The following is a 21,477-nucleotide window of genomic DNA, read 5'->3' on the forward strand; positions in this document are numbered from 1 at the left end:
CAATTCTTAGATGTGCTTAAGACATAGACATACCTGGGTTAAGGAAGTCATTTTTAGCATAATGTGCACATGCTGATGTTTTGTTTGGATATAAAAACATTAGAATTTTTTGTTTCTGGCAATGAGTAATTTTTTCAGTCATCTTTCCAAGTAACTGCAGGACAGCGATTTGGTGATATTCTTAGGGAATAGAAATTCTTTCTTTATATTATAATTGTTTCAACTATGACTACATTTGTTGTTCCTACTTTTGCTTTAATACAGGACAGAAGTATTGGGTTAATGCTTGCACTTTATATTCAAGTAAAGCAGCTAGGAAACAAACAGTGTAGAAAGGAACTGAAACAGCTGGTACAGACATTTGGTATCAGAGACCAGTTCTGGAACTGGATCCACAACAATTAACCATCTACCCAAAACTAATGCTTACAAAGCGCTGTGACTTATATTAAGGAGTAAATAGAGTTTATTTTCAACGCAAGTATTAGGTTGTCCTATGCATAAAGGATCTTTTCATAAAAATCAGAAGTATATTCAACCTAGTGAATTGATTTTTTCTTCTCTTTGAAAATGATTGATTTATTTTTGAGGAGGAAGTGGCTTGTAGTCTTGTGAAGACTGTCCCCACTAGTGGAGGCTACTTGGACCTTTGGGTCCCTGGGGTGTTTGTTTACACCTGCTGATCTAGTGTAGGAGGGTCCTTTGTTTTTGCCAGGCCAGCAGATCCTCAGATAATTTTCTTCAACATTCAATAACCATATTAAAAGAAAACTACACGATTATGTATGTGGCCGGGGCGGGGGGGGGGGCGGGCAGGGGGCGAGGTAGGGAGACTTTCTATCTTTTCCTTTTAAATTTTTTGTGAAAATTTTTGCCAGGGGAAAACTGCACTTCTACCTCTAACACATCTTGTGGTACCCAGTTTATTTAATTAATTATTAAATGAATATATAATTAATTATATGATTTATTATATAATAAATTTATTAAATTTTATATATATATCTTTAATCAGATCTCTATATAACTGGGTACCACAAGATTTTAGACAGTAGTGGTCCTTTAACATTTGCATTCCATGGTGAAGTCAAACATTCTTGTATTCTAAAAGCATGTGAAATAATTAACAAATCTCTGTAAGATCTATAGACAGTAGTTTAGTTTGCCAAATCTGTGACTCACCTACCTAGTTAATGGCAGCCTTGACTTTTAAGATGAAATGTTCACCTGTTGCTTCATTTAAAATTGGGAGGAGGAACACATTTTATTTGCATGTGGCGGCATAAAGCTGAATGAAAGTCATTTTCCTTTTCAGACTCGCACAGTATTTTAAAGCCAGTCTCCTTTTTCTTTAGTCCTCCTTAGCATTAGGTCAGAAGTCACCATAAAATAGCAACCAAAGAGATGTCTTCTGTAACTGTTAAAAGACGACAGTGTTTAAAGCACATTTCATCACGGAAGAGGTTGCCCTTGATGGGGAGTGACTAGAAAGGGGTAAGGAGCGTTTATGGGGTGCTGTTCAGCTTCTGGATCGGAGAGCTGATAACATGGAGGTGTTCGCTTGAGACATGTATTAGGCAGTACATTTATGACTTGTGCGCCTTTCTGTATGTATGCTCTGTAAAGTTTTTTAATGACCTATGTTTAATTTGTTCAACAGAACAAAGATTTTTTTCAGTTGACCTTTCAACTTTCTAATGGCAATGAAGAAAGCACACTACACCTTCCTTAATCAATGCCTTTGCCCCACCTGAAACAAAGAGTCACTCCAGAAAAATATCCTTTAATACCTGTGACATTTTAACAGTGCCTTTATTTTTCATAACAGGACAGCATAATTATCTTTGTGCTGGAAGAAATGATTGCATCATTGATAAAATTCGAAGGAAAAATTGCCCAGCATGCCGCTATCGAAAATGTCTTCAGGCTGGAATGAACCTGGAAGGTAATGTAAAGACCTGAAAGGAGTTGTTATAAAATTTTTACTTCTTAAAATATAAGTAAGCAGATGTAATAATTTAGTTATTATAGTATATATATGTGCTTGACTAGCACAATATTATTGCTCAACAAGAGTAGGAATTTTTAAATGAAATTTTATATTTTGCTTAAGTTTATTCATCAGCTCTTATTACTAAATTCAGTATAGCCAGACTACAGACTTAAAAAATGAAATTATATAATAATAATAATTACAATACTTGAGGCAACATTACTTTTGTAGCTCTTCAGAGGGGGGAAAAAAGGTACCCTGCTTGTGTAACAAGTTTTATAATTAACATTAATCTCTTACAAGCTTTCCTCTGAAAGTTTGGAATCCTGCTTTAATTGGAATTTCACGTTCCGTGAGGGCGATGATGGTGATCTAGTGAGCCACGTGCCTGGTGCTGGCTGTGCTGGCAAACACTGATTCAGCAAGTGCTCACCTCACCAAGAGGGCAGACACCAGAGAATACAACAGTGCCTGTATTCTAGGAGTTTACTGTCTAGTTAGGTGGCAGAGTCAAGCCACAAAGTGGGATGGCACACTGCACAAGGCCAGAGCCCCACTCCACAGACAGGGTCGCCCAGTCCTGTCCTGAAAGGCAAGGAAAACAACGTTGAATTTGAAATCTAAAAAAAGCTGAGTAGCAATTAGGCAAAGTAAGGGCAGGGACGTAATCGTATTTGTATTTTAGAAAGACTAATCTCGTATGAGAGACCAATTAAACAGGACATGGTAATATTAGAGGGAGAATGGAAACCATGTGGCTCTTTTGAGAGAAGAGAGGCTGTTGGAGTGATCTATTAGCGCACACTGTATGTGTTTTCAAATATAAAGTAGATTTATGGGTGTTACTATGTAGTTGTCTGTCATTTAATAATATATTAAATATTAGCACATAGCATGCAGTTGATAATTTGTAGAAAAACTAAAAGGCTTTAAAAAAATCTGAAGTTCATAGAGTTTTTTATGTATGTGTAATTTTAGTGTAAAAGCCTCAATTACTCCAGTGTATATAAAACCTTTATTTGGAGTAAGTGCCAGAATCTAGCAGACCATATTTAAGAACAAGATAGATGAGCCACAGATCTCATACTTATTTTTTACAACCGTCAGAAATAGCCTCCCATTCACTGGAGCATTTCCCCCAAGCCGAGCCCCGCAGTAACTTTGCTGAAGCCACTGGCTCTCTGAGCCAGATTCTTTCTGTGAACTTAATACAGCAAGGAGTGTGTTTTGATACTGTTGCCTCATAGTAAATAATTCTCAAGCTATATTTTTAAGGCAGCCTTGCTTAAAGCTCCTAGCCTTTGACTACAAATAAGGTGGGTTTTGTCTAATTGATTTGAGAGAGAGGGGAACTTTGATTTGCTGTTCCACTTACTCATGCTTCTTGTGTGAGCCCTGACTGGGGATCAAACCCACAGCCTTGGCCTCCTGGGTCCATGCTCTAACCAACTGAGCTACCGGGCCAGAGCTAAATAAAGATAAGGTTTTTTTAAAGGTGATCTTAAAAGTTTTATAGTTATCTCATTTTAAGGTGCATTGTAATCATTCCAAAACATTGCTTTATTTTTGATAGTCAAGTGAGCTCTGGCTGGTGTGGCTCGGTGGATTGAGTATTAGCCAGCAGAAGGTCCCCAGTTGGGGGCGTGCAAGAGGAAGCCAATCAGTGTTTTCCTGTCTTTCTCCCTCCCTTCTCCTCTCTCTAAAGATAGATAAATATATTTAATTCTGTGCTTCCTTCAGCAGTATATATACTAAAAAATAATTCTTATTTGTCACTAAAACAACAAAGGGTATGACTACATTTACTAAAAAAAAAAAAAAAATCTACAGAACCCATGTCATAATTTGATTACACTGTTTTGAGAGTCAAAGATAACTTTAGTTACTTTATATAATAGTAATATGGAAATGAATGCTTTAGGTTTATAGTCAATATAAATCTCTTATAAAAGGGAAATTACCCACTAATAATGTATGTGAAGAAATGTAAAGTTTTTCTTTTTACCCAAATGTTTTTAGTCCCAAGTAGTAGTTATTAGAGGCAAAAATAAGTGGATTTTTCTGCTGTTAGAAGTAATGCTATCTTCAGCGTGTGATCTGCTATGTCATTTTTCTGTCTTGATAAGAACAGGGCTTTGTGCAAGGGACTAAACAGTATAGCTCTCTTCTCTATATATAGCCATAATTTAGAGTAACCCTAGGATGGAATTTCTTGTTTGGCATTACAAGCTCAGATTCTTTCTTTCAATTGATAGTAAAAGTAATTTGCCTTATGTAAGCAATGAAAATTTTGACTTTAGCATGAAGGAGGGACAGAGATTAATTTATTGAAGAATCTATGAAAGTGATTTGCTTAGATTGCTTTATCATAGTATTTACTGTAAGGCACTTAATTTTGTATAAAGTGTAACTGTAATAGAGAAGCAACTGGCTTATTTGTAACAAAAAAAAATTTTTTTCTTATTCCATGTCACTTTATCATGATTGCTAAATAAAAGTTTCCTACTCTTTCATTCTAAATAGTTTCAGAAGTAAAAATGCCTCTTGAATAAACTTTGCCACCTCTGCCTTCCCATCACAGCTCATTTCTGTGTATTTTTTTTAACACCCACAGCTCGAAAAACAAAGAAAAAGATAAAAGGAATTCAGGCTACGGGAGTCGCACAAGAAACTCCTGAAAATCCTGCTAACAAAACAGTCGTCCCTGCAGCATTACCACAAGTCAGCCCTACCCTGATGTCACTGCTGGAGGTCATTGAGCCCGAGGTGTTGTTTTCAGGGTATGATGCCTCTATTCCAGATACCTCTTGGCGGATCATGAACACACTCAACGTTTTAGGTGGACGGCAAGTGATCGCAGCAGTGAAATGGGCAAAGGCATTACCAGGTGAGATGCAGAAGATGGCACCGCTAAGAGACAAGCCTTCGTGTTTTCCATTTTTATACCTTATGATGTGATCGCTATGATATGTTTAGTAGCATCTGTCGCCGTACAAAGTTATTACGGTATTATTGACTCTTCCCTGTGCTGTACATTACATCCCTGTGATTTATCTTTTAACTGCGAGTTTGTACCTCTTATTCCTCTTCACCTTTCCCATCTACTCCCAGTTTATCCTCTGTATGTGAGTCTGTTTCTCCAACAGAAACACCCTGGCTCTCCGTCATCCTGGTCCCACGGTGTTTCTCATGCTCAGTTATGGGAGAGTGGAGAGTCTGTGATCCAAGTTTTACACTGCTCCCGGCTTTTCAGATTATTACTCAGAGCATAGTAATTTCAGATAGAACAATGCAACATCACAAACAGTTGCAGTTATTCAGAATTCCTTTTACACTTAAGTAGGGGGAGAAAATGTAAACTACTTCTTAGTTAAAAATCAGGTTATTTGTAAAATTGGTAAGTCAGGTGTAGTGACACTTTGTCAGAATGTACTGAAGCAGACCATCTTAATTCTTCCCTGACTTTACAGTTAGAAGGGATTCGACAAGCCTTTGTCCACACAGATAGAAACAGAACAAGCATGAAGGGACCACCTGTCATCCCTAGTCTGTCAGGGAAGGAAAGAGGTATAAGTATCAGGGAAAGGTTTTTAATTTAACGTCCCAAGCCAGGACTCTGGATTTTCCTTTTTATTAATTAGTTTATATTGACCTAAGAGTAGCCCTAGTTTTTGTCACCTTTTGTCTATTCAAGTCTTTGAACACTGAATGCTACTAAAAGCACTGAGGGCCCTGCCCAGGTGGCTGAGCTGGTTGGAGCACCATCCTGTACAGCAAAGGGTTGTGGGTTCGGTCCCCCAGGCAGGGCACATACCTCAGTTACAGGTTCCATCCCTGGTTGGGGCACGTGCTGATCAATGTTTTTCCCTCGCATCACTGTTTCTCTAAGATCAATAAACATATCCTCAGGTGAGGATTTAAAAAAGAAACATTTAAAAAGCACGGAGAGCTTTGAGCATTAACATGCACATGACCAAGGAAAACTGAGCCCCCTTGGAGCTTCATTTCCTCTATCTGTCCGCGGTCCCCCAAAACAAGGCTGATTCTCACCTGCTCTTCAGCAGTGTCCAGAGGGACGGTCTTCCCTTTGGCAGCTGCAGTTTTTCCTCACACCTTTGTTTCTCTTGCTTCAGGATTCAGGAACTTGCACCTGGATGACCAAATGACCCTGCTGCAATATTCATGGATGTTCCTCATGGCATTTGCCCTGGGATGGAGATCATATAGACAGACACAAGGGACCATGCTGTGTTTCGCTCCTGATCTGATTGTTAATGAGTAAGTCATTCTCCCTGTATTCATAGAGTATTTCAACCAGCTGACCGTTTCCTGATGGACTACTGTGGTCATTCAGGACTGGATCAAATGCTACCAGGTATCTTGGCACTGGGCCAACTTGAAATAGTGTTTATCAATGCTTAAGGGAAGCCAGGTAAAACATGGAATATACATGTGGCATTATCAAGGTCCCAGGACATATTTAAGGATATTAAACAGTAAGCATCTCTGGGTTAGTAAAGTCTATAGCAAGTAAAATGAAATCTTGTAAGGCATTTTCATTACATAACCCTATTCCAGTAAGAAAAAGCATGATGTGATTCACTGTGCTCCTGCTTTCAGCAGGGACAGGGACAGGTGAGGACACACAGGCTGAGGGATGGGAAATGCAGATCCAGAGAGAAGAGGTGCCTCTTTGAAAGGCAAGGGCCACTCAATGTTCACTACTTGGAAAGAGCAGAGGAACAAGACTGCTCTTTGTAACTGAGAGAGAACCCACCGAGCTTTAAGATTTTACAAATCAGATGCCCTCTGATCCTCTAGGCAGGTGTGTCCCTCTGCGAGCTATTTTGAATGCCTCGTCCCCCACAGCTCAGTGCAGCGCTTTCCTAAGTAACTAGCTTCCTGCATCCAGTGTACTCGCCATCGCGTTGACTGACTTTTTCTTCCGGAAACACTGTGTGCTCCCATCACGTGTCCCCCCCGCCACACAGATGTTTGCAGCCCTCCTCGCTGACCGCCCCGTGCACTCAGCATGGTTTCCGGGATTCCAGAACCTGGCCTCCCTTCCCTCTCCTTGTTCTCCATCACACACTCCCTGTTCCCGCTCACATGGCCCATCTTTCAAACATGCCCTCCGTTCATGATGCTCAGAGCACCTCGTAAGGCCTCTCTGCTGCACGCCCTCGGCTCATCGCTGTCTCCCTTGTCTTCTGTATTGGACTACGAACAGGGAACTCGCATACATGCCCATGGTCTGAGCAGAGTCAAATATGAAGGGGAATTTACGTGGAGGGGGAAAAAGGATATTTCTTTAATCACGAGCACTGGGCACTTAGTGTTGACAAATGTTCAAAAAAAATTAACAAATTCTTAAACCACGTTAGTAGAATAGTCCCACTGCACTCTGTGTGAGTCAAGCATTATTAAGTAGTCTGTGTTCAGAAGCAGATGCCATGTGAATACAATGACAAGTGTAAATATGTCCAGAGTGACAAGGAGTTGGGAAATTAACATTAGTTGATGAGCAGGAGATATATGGAAGAAAGAGGGAAGGTGGCCTGAAAGCGCTAAGGACAGCCTGAAGAGGCACTGTGAACAGAAAGCCGACGTGTTGCAGCATCTCTTGGGAGGGCCTGCTTTACGCTGCAGCGTCCTTGCATTACTGTGCTTTAGTAGAAAGTGGATGGTGCTAACTCCAGACATTTTAAAGGAAATTCTTAGGCATCGTGCAAGGAGCTGCAAGTAGTGGGGTAATTCTCTAGATTCAGGACACAGTTTCTTCGTACTACTACTAGGTAATTCCAAGACCATGTGTCTGTCAGGCTAAATAGGAACTACCTACAGGAGAAAGTTCAAGTTTTTCCATCTGTTAGGATCGCTGCAGGCAAAACTAGTGTAAAACCCCTGACTGAATTGTGGAGTTAAACTTAGTGTTGCTTCTCTCTTGGTAACACTTTCCAGCACTGTGTGTGCTCAGTGTTACATGAGTACTTACCAAGTGCCTGATACTAGGTGAGGAGCTTGAGCTCTAACAGTGAATACAACAGATGACACCCCTACTAACATTTGATGGGGAAGAAACATGTGACCAGGATTATTTTGGAGAACCGTGATATAATAGTGTCACAGAGGGGAGGGGAGAGAGGCATGTGCTGTTAGACTTGGGGAACATAGATGACCTTCCCAAACAGCTGAGCACTACATAGAACAGGTTCTTTGAAAGGGAGGGAATTCCAGGCAGAAGAAATGAGGGCAAAGGCTGGAAACAACCTCGGCACCTGTGGGCACCTGAGAAAAAGCCATGGAGGGAGGGTGCTGGATGAGTTTAGAGACCCAGGCAGGGGCCAAGACAAGCAGAATTGTGTAACCCATGAAGTAGAACTCAGGTTTTATTCCAGGAGCAAGCAGCCTGGAAAGGCTTCAGAAAGAGGGAAACATGATGGAGAGACTGGTGTAAAGGGGAATAACAAATACTCATCACACCGCTAACCTGTGTTGCCTGGCACTAGAGCAGAGAACAAAACAGATGAGGCTCCTCACCTTTATTGCTGACATTCCAGCTGGGGAGACACGGATAACCACCAAACAAGTAAAATTTCAGATTGTGATAAACTTTTTACCAGACAGAGCTTTGCAACAAATAGGGCAGCTCATGGCCTCTTGGAGGAGGTGCCCTTGGAACTGAGACCTGGAGGAGAAGGCCCTCCTTGTGCTTGGCCGGACCAGGTCTTCACATGGGCAGAAGGTAGGGCACCTCAGCTGGCTGCTGCCAACAAGAGGCCTGTTCAAACCAGGGGCATCACAGTTTAACAAGATTGGTTTGCTCAAATTTTAAATTAACTGATAAATTTATATAGCTTCTATGTAAGCTTAATGACATTTAAAATGCAACCACGCTTACTTATAGTCACTTTCTGACTATAAGTCATTTAATTGGAATTTTAAAAACTGAGTGGAGATTTCTATGATAAACCAATTTACCTTTCTGTTATAAAGTTAGTCTAATTTGGGGTTTTTATTTTGGCAACACTCATACTGAGATTTAAACAGTCACAGCATCACCTGCTCAGGCCACATGCATTCCTTACACCCTGCAGGAGCCGCAGAAATGTGTTCTCAGGGCTCAGCTCTATTGGAGGATAAACGGCTGCACGAACTGTAGTTGGAAGAGGCTGTTCTGACTTCATGTTCTCTCCGTGTGTGAGGCAGGAAGGCCTGCACCTGTTTCCTCCAGCTCACCGTGTCCCCACGTTGCCCTGGCATCTGCAACAGGCCAGTTCTGACCCTCTGTGTAGCTTGTGGAACAGTTTCTCATCATTGTCCTTAGGTCAGAAAAGTTGTAGAAAATACTTTTTAACAGCCAACTAGAATGACATTTTTACTCTACTACATTATAACTTTGTCAAAACTACCACGTATTAGAAACTGAAAGATAAAAAGATAACCTCCCAGGAAAGAAATGCTAAACCCCTATTAGGGCCTTAGGGGAGAGTGTCCCCCAAGCTTCTCTGTCACCACTCTGGCTGGACACCATTCATGTCTGGTTCATGTTATCATAAAAATAAACCACATCCTCAGAGAATAATAGTAACATCCTCAGTAGAGAATAATAGTAACTTTTTTTCCTGTTAAACCCAAAATCACTTTCTCTCAAAAACTTAAAAAACAAAACAAACTATGAACTGGGCCCAGATTGACGCTCTTAGTGTCATTTAAAAGTTGGATCTATCTGAAAATCATAGTCCTGGTAACGATTGTTGAGAATCCCAACTGAGAACTCGCTTGGTACCTTTAGTTAGGAGAGTTCAGTCATACAGCTCATCTGTCAGAGGCAGATTTGGAGCATCAAAGAGCCTAGGTTCAAGTTCTGACCCTTTGCATAACTATAAATGTAATTGTCTTTAGAATGGAATGCTGTGCAAAAAAGTACCTTTTGATTTTTAGAACTTACCTAATTGTCCATATTCAAATGCTACCATAAAACCTTGATTTAAATGAGCAAGTGGTAATAAATTCTAAACACTCCAGTAAATAAAACAATACACAGCATGCATGATAGAAAAGTAATTTCTCCAATGCAAAATTAGGTTATTCAGTAGTTTCTTTATATGCTCGAGACCTCAGGAACAAGTTTAAGGAAAGTTTTCTAAAATTATGATCTACAGAGTAGTAGTAATAGTATTGTATTAGGTTGGCCGCAAAGTCCGTATGGTTTTTTTCTATAAAATAAAAGACCCATTTTTTAATTTAATAATTGGTATTAGTCACGAATAACTTTACTGACTTGGCTGTTTTGGGTATGTTGGCTATCTTCTGCGTGGTGTAATGTTGATTGTTCTCAATCAATGTCTTGGCTTGATCACTGTCAACCTCCGCTGGTCTAGCGGACCAAGGAGCATCGTCCAGCGAGAAACTTCACAAACCACTTTTGACACGTCCCATCAGTCATGGCATCTGCTCCATCCATACACTGCACAAATCTTTTTTTGCATTTCAGTTGTATTTTTTCCTTTCTTCAAATAATAAAACGTAATATGCCAAAAATGTTGCATATTTTCTCCCATCTTCAATATGAAAATGGCTACACAAAAATTCACCAGTTTTAATAAGGTTTTTTTTAGTGCACACTGATATGACAGCTGTCACAATACAATGTAACAAAATTGTTTCAAATGAAGTTAAAGACAGCTAAGCTCTCCTAGAGCCATCTTGTGGAAAAAGTAATTGACTTTTTGGTCAACCCCCGTAACAGTCTGGTTTTCCTTTGTGAGTTCATAGTTTTGCAAAATAATGCCTAAATATCTGTACCCTTTTTTTAAACAAGTGCTATTTATTTCTAATTCAAACACTGATATTTGTCTTTCACAGGGAGAGGATGACTCTGCCCTTCCTGTATGATCAGTGCAAACATATGTTGTTTGTTGCCTCTGAGTTACAGCGCCTTCAGGTATCCTACGAAGAGTATCTCTGTATGAAGACCTTACTGCTTCTCTCATCCGGTAGGTGGAACACCTGTTCACTTCTAAAACTCACTTCCAAATGTGTCAAAAGCATGAAATATAGATGTCTAGAAACAAAGGGTTATTTGTATACATAGCACTAATACTCAAACCAAGTCTTTTATTTTCTGCTAGTCAGATTTTCATAAATATAAGATTTTAGAAGGGCACAGCTAATGATACCACAGTCAGTAGGGCACATTGGTGTCGTGGAGGAATATGAGCTGCACGCGGGTCTCTTGATCTGGTATGTGTGTAGACTTCTTCCTTCCTGTGACCTTTGATAACACCACTATCACATATTGGTAGCCCATTCACCGTAGACCAGCTGAACAAGCTCTGGTCTCACATAATCACCAGAGATCCAAAATGAAAGACAAAAGAAATACGGAAAGGCATTATACAAAGAGATAATGGCTGAAAACCTTCCAGAATTTTTAAAAGATACCAATCCTTGTATCTGGGCCATGCAATGAATTCCACATAATATATTAATAAAATCCAGCTGACTCAACAGCAAGGTTAACAAGAAAATCACTGAACAGGCAGAGAAAAAACATCTTCAAAAGAGAAGCAATTTAACTGAACAAAACAAAAACTGAAAAAAAGGAATGTTTTCAAAATGGTAAGGAAAGAAAATGAAGGTGGACTTCAGTTTCAGCTCTCACAAGTAAACAGCTTAGAAATTATCACCTATCCTCACAACAAGAAAAAGCTGATCGAACTGAAGATCAGTGGCTTGTCTTAGATTTATCAGAGAATTGAGATCACAGGGCAAACCACCACCTCAAAATCTGTAGAAACAAGCAAATACGGAGAAGCACAACCCCAGGTGAGCTTACAGGGAACAGGAGCTACCAAAGCCAGTGACTGGTAGGAACACTTGTAGTAGTTTGGATGAATTCTGAAGACCCAAGGAGGGATAGTTTTGAGAGCTGAGAACTCCTGGGACCCAGTCTGGGGAGGGGGCTTGTTTCCCCATAATGACTTGACATTTGCCTCCTGAAACCCCACCAGGTTCTCATGGTGAAGACCTAAGAACGAGGCCCTTATGTTTCTGCCTGCTAGGGGAGACTGCTGTAGCAGAGCTTTATCTGACCTGAGAGAGGGGACAAATTCAGAATTTTAGCTCCCTCTACCTTTCTATATTATACAGGGGTGTCCAACCTGTGGCCCACGGGCCACATGCCGCTCAGGATGGCTGTGAATGCAGCCCAACACAAAATCGTAAATTCACTAAAAATAGATTCTTTTGTGATTGTGTGTCGCAATGCATTTAATGTGTGGCCCAGAGATGTCAAAAAGTTGGACACCCCTGAAAGGGAAGGGAGAAGAGAAAACAAAGGGTTCAGAAACATGTCTTAAGAACACAGCCCAGCAACCAGGCCTACTAAAAACAGATTTAATCATAAAGGTATAAAATGTTCCACCTTACCGCAACATCAACAGAACTCTTGTATATAGTAATGAGTTACAGTGGAGAAAACTGTAGGACACAGATATTTAAGGAGGAAAGACAACAGGGGAAACTATGAAAAAAAAGAAACTAGAACCTCTTTAACACCTACACCAGACATTTAACACCGCGCAGTCCCTAACCAGATTACCATAAAGCATCACCCTGTAAGTCTACTTTAGTTCTGACACACAATTTCTAGCTTTTTGCAAAAAATTGCAAGATATGCTAAAAGGAAAGAAAGAAACAACCTGAAAAAAACAAACATGCATTAGAACAAGATGTAGATACAGCACAGAGATATAATTATCAGTTAGCAAATTTGAAATACCTATGATTAATATATTAAGGACTCTAATGGGAAAAGTAAAATAAACTACATATAAGAACACATGGAAATTTTAAGAAAGAATCCAATCCAAAGGAAACACTAGAAATTAAGATGCTGTAATATAGAAATAAACAATGTTGTTGAGGGGCTCATCAGAAGACTAGACACACCAAGGAGGGAATCACTGAGCTTGAAAACAGTCAGTAGAAACGTACCAAACTCAAATGTAGAGATAAAAAAGAATGAAAACCAAAAAATGGAACAGGGTATTTATGAAGAGTGGAAACAGTTATAAAAGGTGTAACCTACAAGTAATGGGAAAATCAGAAGTAAAAGAAAGGAACAGAAGCAGCATTTTAAGAAATAATGCCTAATAAGTTTCCAAAATTAGTGACAGAAACCAAAACATAGATCCAGGAAGTTCAAAAAGCACCATGAAAGAAAAATACAAAAAAATCTACACCTAGGCATATTTTACTCAAAGTACAGAAGAGCAAGAATAAAGGGGAAATCTCTAAAGCAAGCGGGGTGAGGAGACAGCTTACCCCTAGGGGAAGAAGAGTAAGAAATACATCAGCACTCTCATTAGAAACCATGCAAGCAGGAAAGTGAAGTGAAATATTTAGTGTTGAAAGAAAAAAAAAAATCACCAATTTAGATTTCTGTATCCAGTGAAAATATCCTTCAAAAGTGAAGGCAAAATAAAGACCTCCTCAGAAACAAAAACTTGAGAGAGTTGGTCTCTAGTAGACCTGCCTTTCGTAAAATGTTAATAGAAGTTCCTTAGAGGAAATGAAAATGATACAGGTCAGAAATATGGATCTACATAAAGAAAGGAAGAGTATTATAAAAGGAATAGATGGAGATAAAATTATATTTCTTCTTAATTGATCTAACAGGTAATTGCTTGCAGTAATAACAGTGACAGGGTACGGGGTGAGGACAGCCCGGATGAGCTGGCTGAGTGAGGGCAATGGGCAAGGGGGGTGCGGGCGGGGCTGCACAGCTCTGTTTGAAGGTACCTGCACCACCTGCAGCGACATTTTGAAAGGGAATGCAGGCCTGAACTCCTTGGGTCCACTTTCTTTAAAGATTTTATTCATTTATCTTTAGAGGGGAAGGGAGAAGAACATTGATGTGCGAGAGAAACCTCGATTGGTTGCCTCCCGCATGCCCCCAGCTGCATGCCCTGACTGGGAATCGAACCAATGACCTTTCAGTTCACCAGCCGGTACTCAATCCACTGAGCCACACCAGCCAGGGCATGCTTGGGTCCATTTATATGCAGATTCCCCCCCCCCAAATAAATACAGTTGGTCGTTTGTATTCAGATTTTGCATTCTCAAATTCAACCAACTGCAGATCAAAAACAGTATTTTCACATTCCCAGCCGCAGTTGACTGAATCCACAGATACAAAGGGCCAGCTGTAGATTCAGAAGTTACAAACAAGTGGATTTTCAACTGCATGCTCCTCCCCCTGCACCAACCCCCACATTACTTAAGGTCAACTGTGGTTGTGAATGTATATGCAAACTCTAGGGCAACCACTAAAAACAATTTTAAAAAGAATATATAACTGATACGACTGAGAAAATGCTCAATTAAAATTAGAAAAGGCAGAAAGAGGGGAAGATTAAAAAGGAAGCAGAACAAATGCAATGAGCAGATAACAGTTACAAGCATGGCAGATACTAATCCAAATATATCAAACAATTGCTTTAAATTTGAATTGTCTAAATATACTAATAGTCCTTTTTTTTTAAATGACGGTTAAAAGAAAGTTTGCCACCACGAAGCCTTACTAAAGTAATATTAAAAGATATCAATTCTTAGGCTAAGGGAAAATAATCCCATCTTTAAGAAGGTAAAAAGAACAAAGAAAGTGGTAAATATGCAGATTCCATCTAACCTAACATTTATGTATAAAATAACAGTAATAATGTCTTTGGGGATTTAAAAAATAGAACTGAAGTACACAATAATTACATGTAAGAAAAAAAATTAGAGTTTGGTAAATTAAGAATGAGTGTTTGATGACAACAAGGAACAAAGTGGATGTAACGCACCAACGCCATTAGGGAAGAGAGGAAAACATGGTGAGAAAAAACAATGCAAAAGAGTGAAATGAGAGGAAAGGGAAAAAGGATAAACAGAAAGCATCATAAGAGTAAGTAACAGGTGGTTACAAATACATTCAAATATATCAGCAACTTCACAAGATATAAATAAAGATAGTTAATAAAATAAAAGAATGTACTATGCACGGTATAACCCAGTAACAGCAAACACTTTCAGCAGAGGCCAGATGCTAAACGGTTCTGGGTTTTGCATACATTCTCCGTTACAAGGGGCTGCCCTCGACTCTGCCCCTTGTGGCATGAACACCGTCATCAACAATTCCTGAAGAGAGCAGGCATGGTTCTCTCCCAGCAAAACGTTGCTTACAAACACTGGCTGTAGGTGGGGTTAGACTATGAGCCATAGTTTGCTGACCACTGCTTTAACCAAAAGAAAGTTGAAGCAGCTACGTTAGTATCAAAATAAACTTAAAGGTAAAAAAACCCCAAAAAACCTCCATTAAAGATATGTATTACATAAAGCATTCTACTCACCGGGAAAAATTTCTAAATACATGGTCTCCAAAAACAAAGCAAAAATTCATGGAACTGCAAGGATGATTTTGGATGGATGAAATTCTTTTTAATGTAAATATCAAATAGGGCTTCTACCATAATTATTTTTAGAGTTAGCGTAACAAGCAGGAAAAAGTATATAAATAAGCAATCACTTTTAAAAATTAGGTGACCTGTAATATTAAAATAATATGTAAAATTATTAATACATCACATACATGATAGGCCCTTATCACTCCTGATTAAGTAGTCTTCATTTTTTCATTCAATACTGACATTTTAGAAGTACCAGGTATTGCTTTATGGGATCAAAACATTTCCCTGTATGTTTTTTGGTCTAATCCTAATCAAAATCCAGTGAGAATGATATACTACATTAACAAATTAAAAGATAAAAATCATATGATATTCTCAGTGGATGCATAAAAAGCATTTGACAAAATTCAACATCTGATTGTGATTAAAAACTCTCAACAAAATGGGAATAGAGGGAACATACGTCACCATAATAAAGGCCGTATATAACAACCCACAGCCAGCTTTCATACTCAATGGTGAGAGGCTGAAAGCTTTTCCTCTAAGATCAGGAACAAGGCAAGATGCCTGCCCACCGTTGCCGCTTTCACTACAGCACCGAAAGTCCTAGCCAGGGCAATTACAACGAGAAAAAGAAAGGGCATCTGAATCAAAAAGAAGGAAGTAAAACTCCCACTATTTGTAGATGGCATGATATTATGTATAGAAAATCCTAAGGTTTCCACCAAAAAACTGTTAGAACTTAAACAAATTCAGTGAAGTTGCAGGATACAAAAATCGATATACTAAAATCTGTTACACTTCTGTACAGTAATAACTAGTAGAAAATAAAATCTGGAAAACAATTCCACTTATCATTGCATCAAAAAGAATAAGGTACCTAGGAATAAATTTCACCAATGAAGAAAAAGACCTATACATTGAAAACTGCAAGACACTGATGAAACAAACTGAAGAGGACACTGGTGGAAGGATATTTTGTGCTTTTGCATTGGAAGAATTAATGTTGTTAGTGTTAATTTATGGCAAAGTAGCCAATATACAGTGGCAAAAGCAGTCTCTTCAGTAAACGGTGTTAGGAAAACTGAACGGCCACATACAAAAAGAAAGAAAGTGGACCGTTGTCTTATACTACACATGAGTATTAACTTAAAATGGATCAAAGACCTAAATGTAAGACCTGAAATGATAAAACAGATGGTAAGCTCCTTGACAACAGTCTTGGTGATGACTTTTTTTTGGATCTGACACAAAAAGCAAAAACAAATAAGTGGGACTGCATCAAACTAAAAAGCATCTGCACAACAAAGGAAACCAAGACAAAAGGCAACATACCAAATGCAAATCGTATATCTGATAAGGGGTTAATGTCGAAAAATATTGGGTTGGCCAAAAAGCCCATTCAGTTTTTCCCATAAGATGGTTCTAGTAGCACTTCTCTGTCTTTAACTTCATTTGAAACAATTTTGTTAGACTGTACTGTGACATGTCACATCAGTGTGCATTAAAAAAAAAAAGTGAATTTTTGTGTAGCCATTTTAATATTGAAGATAGAAAATATGCAACATTTTTGGCATATCATGCTTTATTATTTCAAGAAAGGTAAAAATGCTACTGAAACGCAAAGGAAGATTTGTGCAGTATGTGGATAAGGTGCTGTGACTGATCGAACATGTCCAAAGTGGTTTGCACAGTTTCGTGCTGGACATTTCTTGCTAGGTGATGCTTTGGTCAGGTGGACCAATCGAAGTTCATAGCAATCATATCGAGACATCCACTGAGAAGAGTCAACATTATACCATGCGGGAGAGAGCTGACATACTCAAAATACCCAAATCAAAGTTATTGGTGAAAATGAAAAATGTGTCTTTTACTTTATGGAAAAAAACCATAAGGACTTTTTGGCCAACCCAATATATAAAGAACTCATACAACTCAATAGCCAAAAAACAATCTAATTAAAAAGTGGGCAGAGGATCTGAATAGACATTTTTCCAAAGAAGACATACAGAATAGCCAGCAAGTACATGGAAAGGTGCTCAACATCATTAATCATCAGAGAAATGCAAATCAAAACCACAATGAGATTATCACCTCACACCTATGAGAATGGTTGTCCTCATCAAAAAGACAGTAACAAGTTTTGGCGAGGATGTGGGGGAAAAAGGAAACTCTTGTACTGTTGGTGGGAATATAAATTGGTGCGGCCACTATGGAAAACAGTATAGAGATTATGCGACAAATTAAAAGTAGAACCACCACATAATCCAGCAATTCTACTTCTGGGTATCTATCCAAAGAAAACACAAACACTGACTGGAAAAGATATGCAACCCCATTGACAAATCATTCACAGTGGGCAAGACATGGAAGCAACCTAAGTGTCCATCAATGGTTAAGTGGATAAGAGAACGTGAGAGAGAGATTTATATTCCATGGAATATTATTCAGCCATAAAAGAAAGGAACGCCTACCCTTCATGTCAGCAGGATGGGCCTGGGGGAAAATTATGCTAAGTGAAGTAAGCCAGGCAGAGAGACAAGTACCATATGATCTGACTTAGATGTGGAATCTAAAAACAAGAACAAGCTCATGGATACAGAGAACATATTGCTGGATGCCAGAGGCACAGTGTGGGAAAAACGGGTGCAGTGGGTTACAAAGTACAAACTTTTGGCTATAAAATAAATATCATGGGGATATAATGTACAACATGTGGACTGTCATTAATAACACTGTGCTGTGTATTTGAAAGTTGCTAAGACAATTTTCAAAATTCTCATCACAAGGAAAAATTTTTGTAACAGTGCATAATGATGGATGTTACCTAGACTTACTGCAGTGATCATTCTGCAATATATACAAATAGGTAACCATGTTGAACACCCAAGACTTACATAATGTCATGTTAGTTAAATTTAAATTTGTTAAAATTAAAAAAAAAAAACTAATCTAGGGAAACAAGTCTACTGGGCAAGTAAGAATTAAATTAAGACTTCTTGCTCTAAATCCAGCTTTTCCTCTGTGCCAGCATTTCCTAAGAGGTCAGCAGTGGTGAAGTTTGGGAAACAACATGTTCCCCTGTCTGGGGACCACGTAATTATGGCTCTGAGAAGTTCTGCAATCCAGGAGTGCACCTCACTCTGTGTTAAACAGTTAGCTTTGCTTACATTCGGACCATCAAATCCTTTTCCCTAGCCAGTAACACAGATCCAGAGCTCCTAGGAATATACTTTGAGAATGTGGCATTCTACAAAAGTCAATCTCTGTAAGAGTAAGGGAAACCATGATTAACTCTCTGCTCACAATCTTCACTAGTATCTGTTTTTGAATAATATTAAAAATTGATTTTACACCAGTTTTATGATCCACAATTCATGAGGTTATTTACTATATTTCTGAGTACAGAACAGAAGACCAATTATTTCCTTCCCAGGGGGCATATATATATAAGCCACATAAAAAAATCACATTTCTTTTTAGATTGATATCATATCAACTCAGTATGTTAATGCATTGACTAACAAAAAGTATTACATGCTGTGCTGATTTTAAGGTTCTAACTGACCAGTGATATCACATATATTCCAAGATGTAACTGGTGGAATAAACACTGTTGTGGAAGCTTTCTCCATGTCTGTACTGAAAGTGAACCGAAGGGCAGAACGGCAGTCACCGTACTATGTATCAGTATTTGGTCTTCAGGCAGCTTTGTGAACTGGAAAGGCAGGTGTCCTCACCAGTGGCATTTTTACAGATGCGAAACAAAGTGACTTACTGAAGGTTAAGTCCTCCAGTTTCCTCGTATTCCTTATGTCCTTGGCTATAGTTTCATGATCCTTTGAAATGTTTATGTTTTAATAGAGTGCATTAAAATCATATAGACAATGGGAAGTTGTGAATTGTGCTATTAATTAAATGCCCCACTTGAGTATATAAAAAGTTATCACGACTTAATTGACTACATCTTAATCTTTCAGTTCCTAAGGAAGGCCTGAAGAGCCAAGAGCTGTTCGATGAAATCAGAATGACCTACATCAAAGAGCTGGGGAAAGCCATTGTCCAGAGGGAAGGAAGCTCCAGTCAGAACTGGCAGCGGTTCTATCAGCTGACAAAACTCCTGGACTCCATGCATGACGTAAGTGTCGAGCACAAATCCAAATATCAAAACTTTCTGGGATAAAAAGTATGTTCTAATTACTGTATAAAATTATATGCCAATATTTTTTTCCCCACTTGTGGATATTGATGATGGTTTGAGTTCAAACTGACTTCAGTTCAGTACACATTTTTCCTAAGGCCAATTATGAAATTTAATTTCATCTAGTCATGTCCATATAACGAGATGCACATCTAGTCATGTGCATATAACATGATGCCAGTAGAGAATTTAACAGCACTGATTTTTAAAATGTAGAATCCCCCAGTTTTGCATGATTAATCTATGAACTAGAGTATGTCTCATGTATTATAGTACTACAGTTCATCATGAAGCACTTAATTTTATATAATTCTGTATACAATTTAAGGGACTCAAGATATCTTTGGTACCTGAGTGCTCATTTTATTTAACTAAACTATTCTTTTAATTTGGAAAATTCCAGCAGAGACTGGTATATTCTATGTAGGTCAGATATTTACTTTTTAAAAATAGAGGCCAACAGGCATGAGATGTCCCAGCTGGTAAGTTTTTTGAGACTAATCATTACTCTATCATCTCTTGTAGGTAGCTGAAAATCTCCTTCACTATTGCTTCCAAACATTTTTGGATAAGACCATGAGTATTGAATTCCCAGAGATGTTAGCTGAAATCATCTCCAATCAGTTACCAAAATATTCAAGTGGAAATGTCAAAAAACTTCTGTTTCATCAAAAGTGACTGCCTTAATAAGAAAGGTTGCCTTAAGGAAAGTCGACTTTATAGCTTTCATTGTACAAACTATTGGTTTGTCCTATAGCAGTTTTATTTTTCCTCTTTTGTTTACGTCTGGTTTCTGTTTCTGTTTGTTTTAAACACGCACTACATGTGGTTTATAGAGGGCCAGCCCTTGGCCACAGACGCAGCAAAGCTGTCACCTCCAGTGATGGGGAAGTAGGAGGTGACAGTGGGTGGGTCCCAGAAATCAGAAACAGGGACATGGGGCAACCTCCGGTGTCAGAGAACGGTGGCACCCAAACCACCAGTGCCCGAAGTCTGCACAATGAATTTTCTGCTCATATTTTTCACAGTTGGCTGGATAAAATTTTCTAGACTTTTTGCTGGTGTATTTTGCCCTGTATAGTTAGCATAACATTTTTTGATTTATGCATGGAAATCTGAAAAACGTTTACAAGTGTATATCAGAAAAGGGAAGTTGTGCCTTTTATAGCTATTACTGTCTGGTTTTAACAATTTCCTTTATATTCAGAGAACTACGTTTGCTCATTTTTTTCTTACATAATTTTTGTATTCAAGTTATTGTACAACTGTTTAAGATGGGCAGCTAGTTCATAGCTTTCCTAAGTAAACTCTAAACATTGATCTCCTTTGTGAAAATGGGTTGGTGCTTCTAACCTGATGGCACTTTAGCTATCAGAAGACCACAAAAATTGACTCAAATCTCCAGTACTCTTGTCAAAAAAGCTCATATTTTGTATATATCTGCTTCAGTGGAGAATTATATAGATTGTGCAAATTAACCATCCTAACTGGTATAGAGCACCTACCTAATCCAGCGACCTGCTGGGTAAAACTGTCGATGATGGTTGCAAAAGACTAATTAAAACAAGCAAACAAACAAAAAACTACCAAGAGGCCCTGTTTATACCTAATGCCCTATCCCTGCAATGGTCAGATGGCAAGAAAGTTAGTATACTGTCTTTCAGGACCTTTTGTTGTAGTTTGTGTAACTTCTGAAAAGTTATGATTCCAGATACCAGCTGAAACGAAGCTGAGAAATTTTAATCAGACCAAGTACCCCCCAAAATAAATAACATGGCAAAAGTGGCCAGACACCCATTTTCACATCCCCATCTGTCACCGACTGG

General features: G+C 38.7%; 1 protein-coding gene across 4 annotated transcripts in view; it reads left to right on the plus strand.

Annotated features, from left to right (window-relative positions):
* Window positions 1-21,234, plus strand: part of NR3C1 (nuclear receptor subfamily 3 group C member 1) — a 95,013-nt gene extending 73,779 nt beyond the window's left edge. For all 4 annotated transcript variants that reach the window (XM_054568242.1, XM_054568243.1, XM_054568241.1 and 1 more), the window contains exons 4-9: window positions 1,829-1,945; window positions 4,608-4,880; window positions 6,127-6,271; window positions 10,862-10,992; window positions 19,431-19,588; window positions 20,177-21,234. In XM_054568242.1, coding sequence (XP_054424217.1) covers window positions 1,829-1,945; window positions 4,608-4,880; window positions 6,127-6,271; window positions 10,862-10,992; window positions 19,431-19,588; window positions 20,177-20,329 — 977 coding nt within the window. In that variant the 3' untranslated portion in view covers window positions 20,330-21,234. The remainder of the gene's footprint in view (window positions 1-1,828; window positions 1,946-4,607; window positions 4,881-6,126; window positions 6,272-10,861; window positions 10,993-19,430; window positions 19,589-20,176) is intronic.
* Window positions 21,235-21,477: the final 243 nt, after the last annotated feature.

This window comes from Pteronotus mesoamericanus, unplaced genomic scaffold (assembly GCF_021234165.1).
Source record: "Pteronotus mesoamericanus isolate MK-2021 breed Mesoamerican mustached bat unplaced genomic scaffold, CSHL_Meso_final contig_2, whole genome shotgun sequence".
NCBI lineage: Eukaryota > Metazoa > Chordata > Mammalia > Chiroptera > Mormoopidae > Pteronotus > Pteronotus mesoamericanus.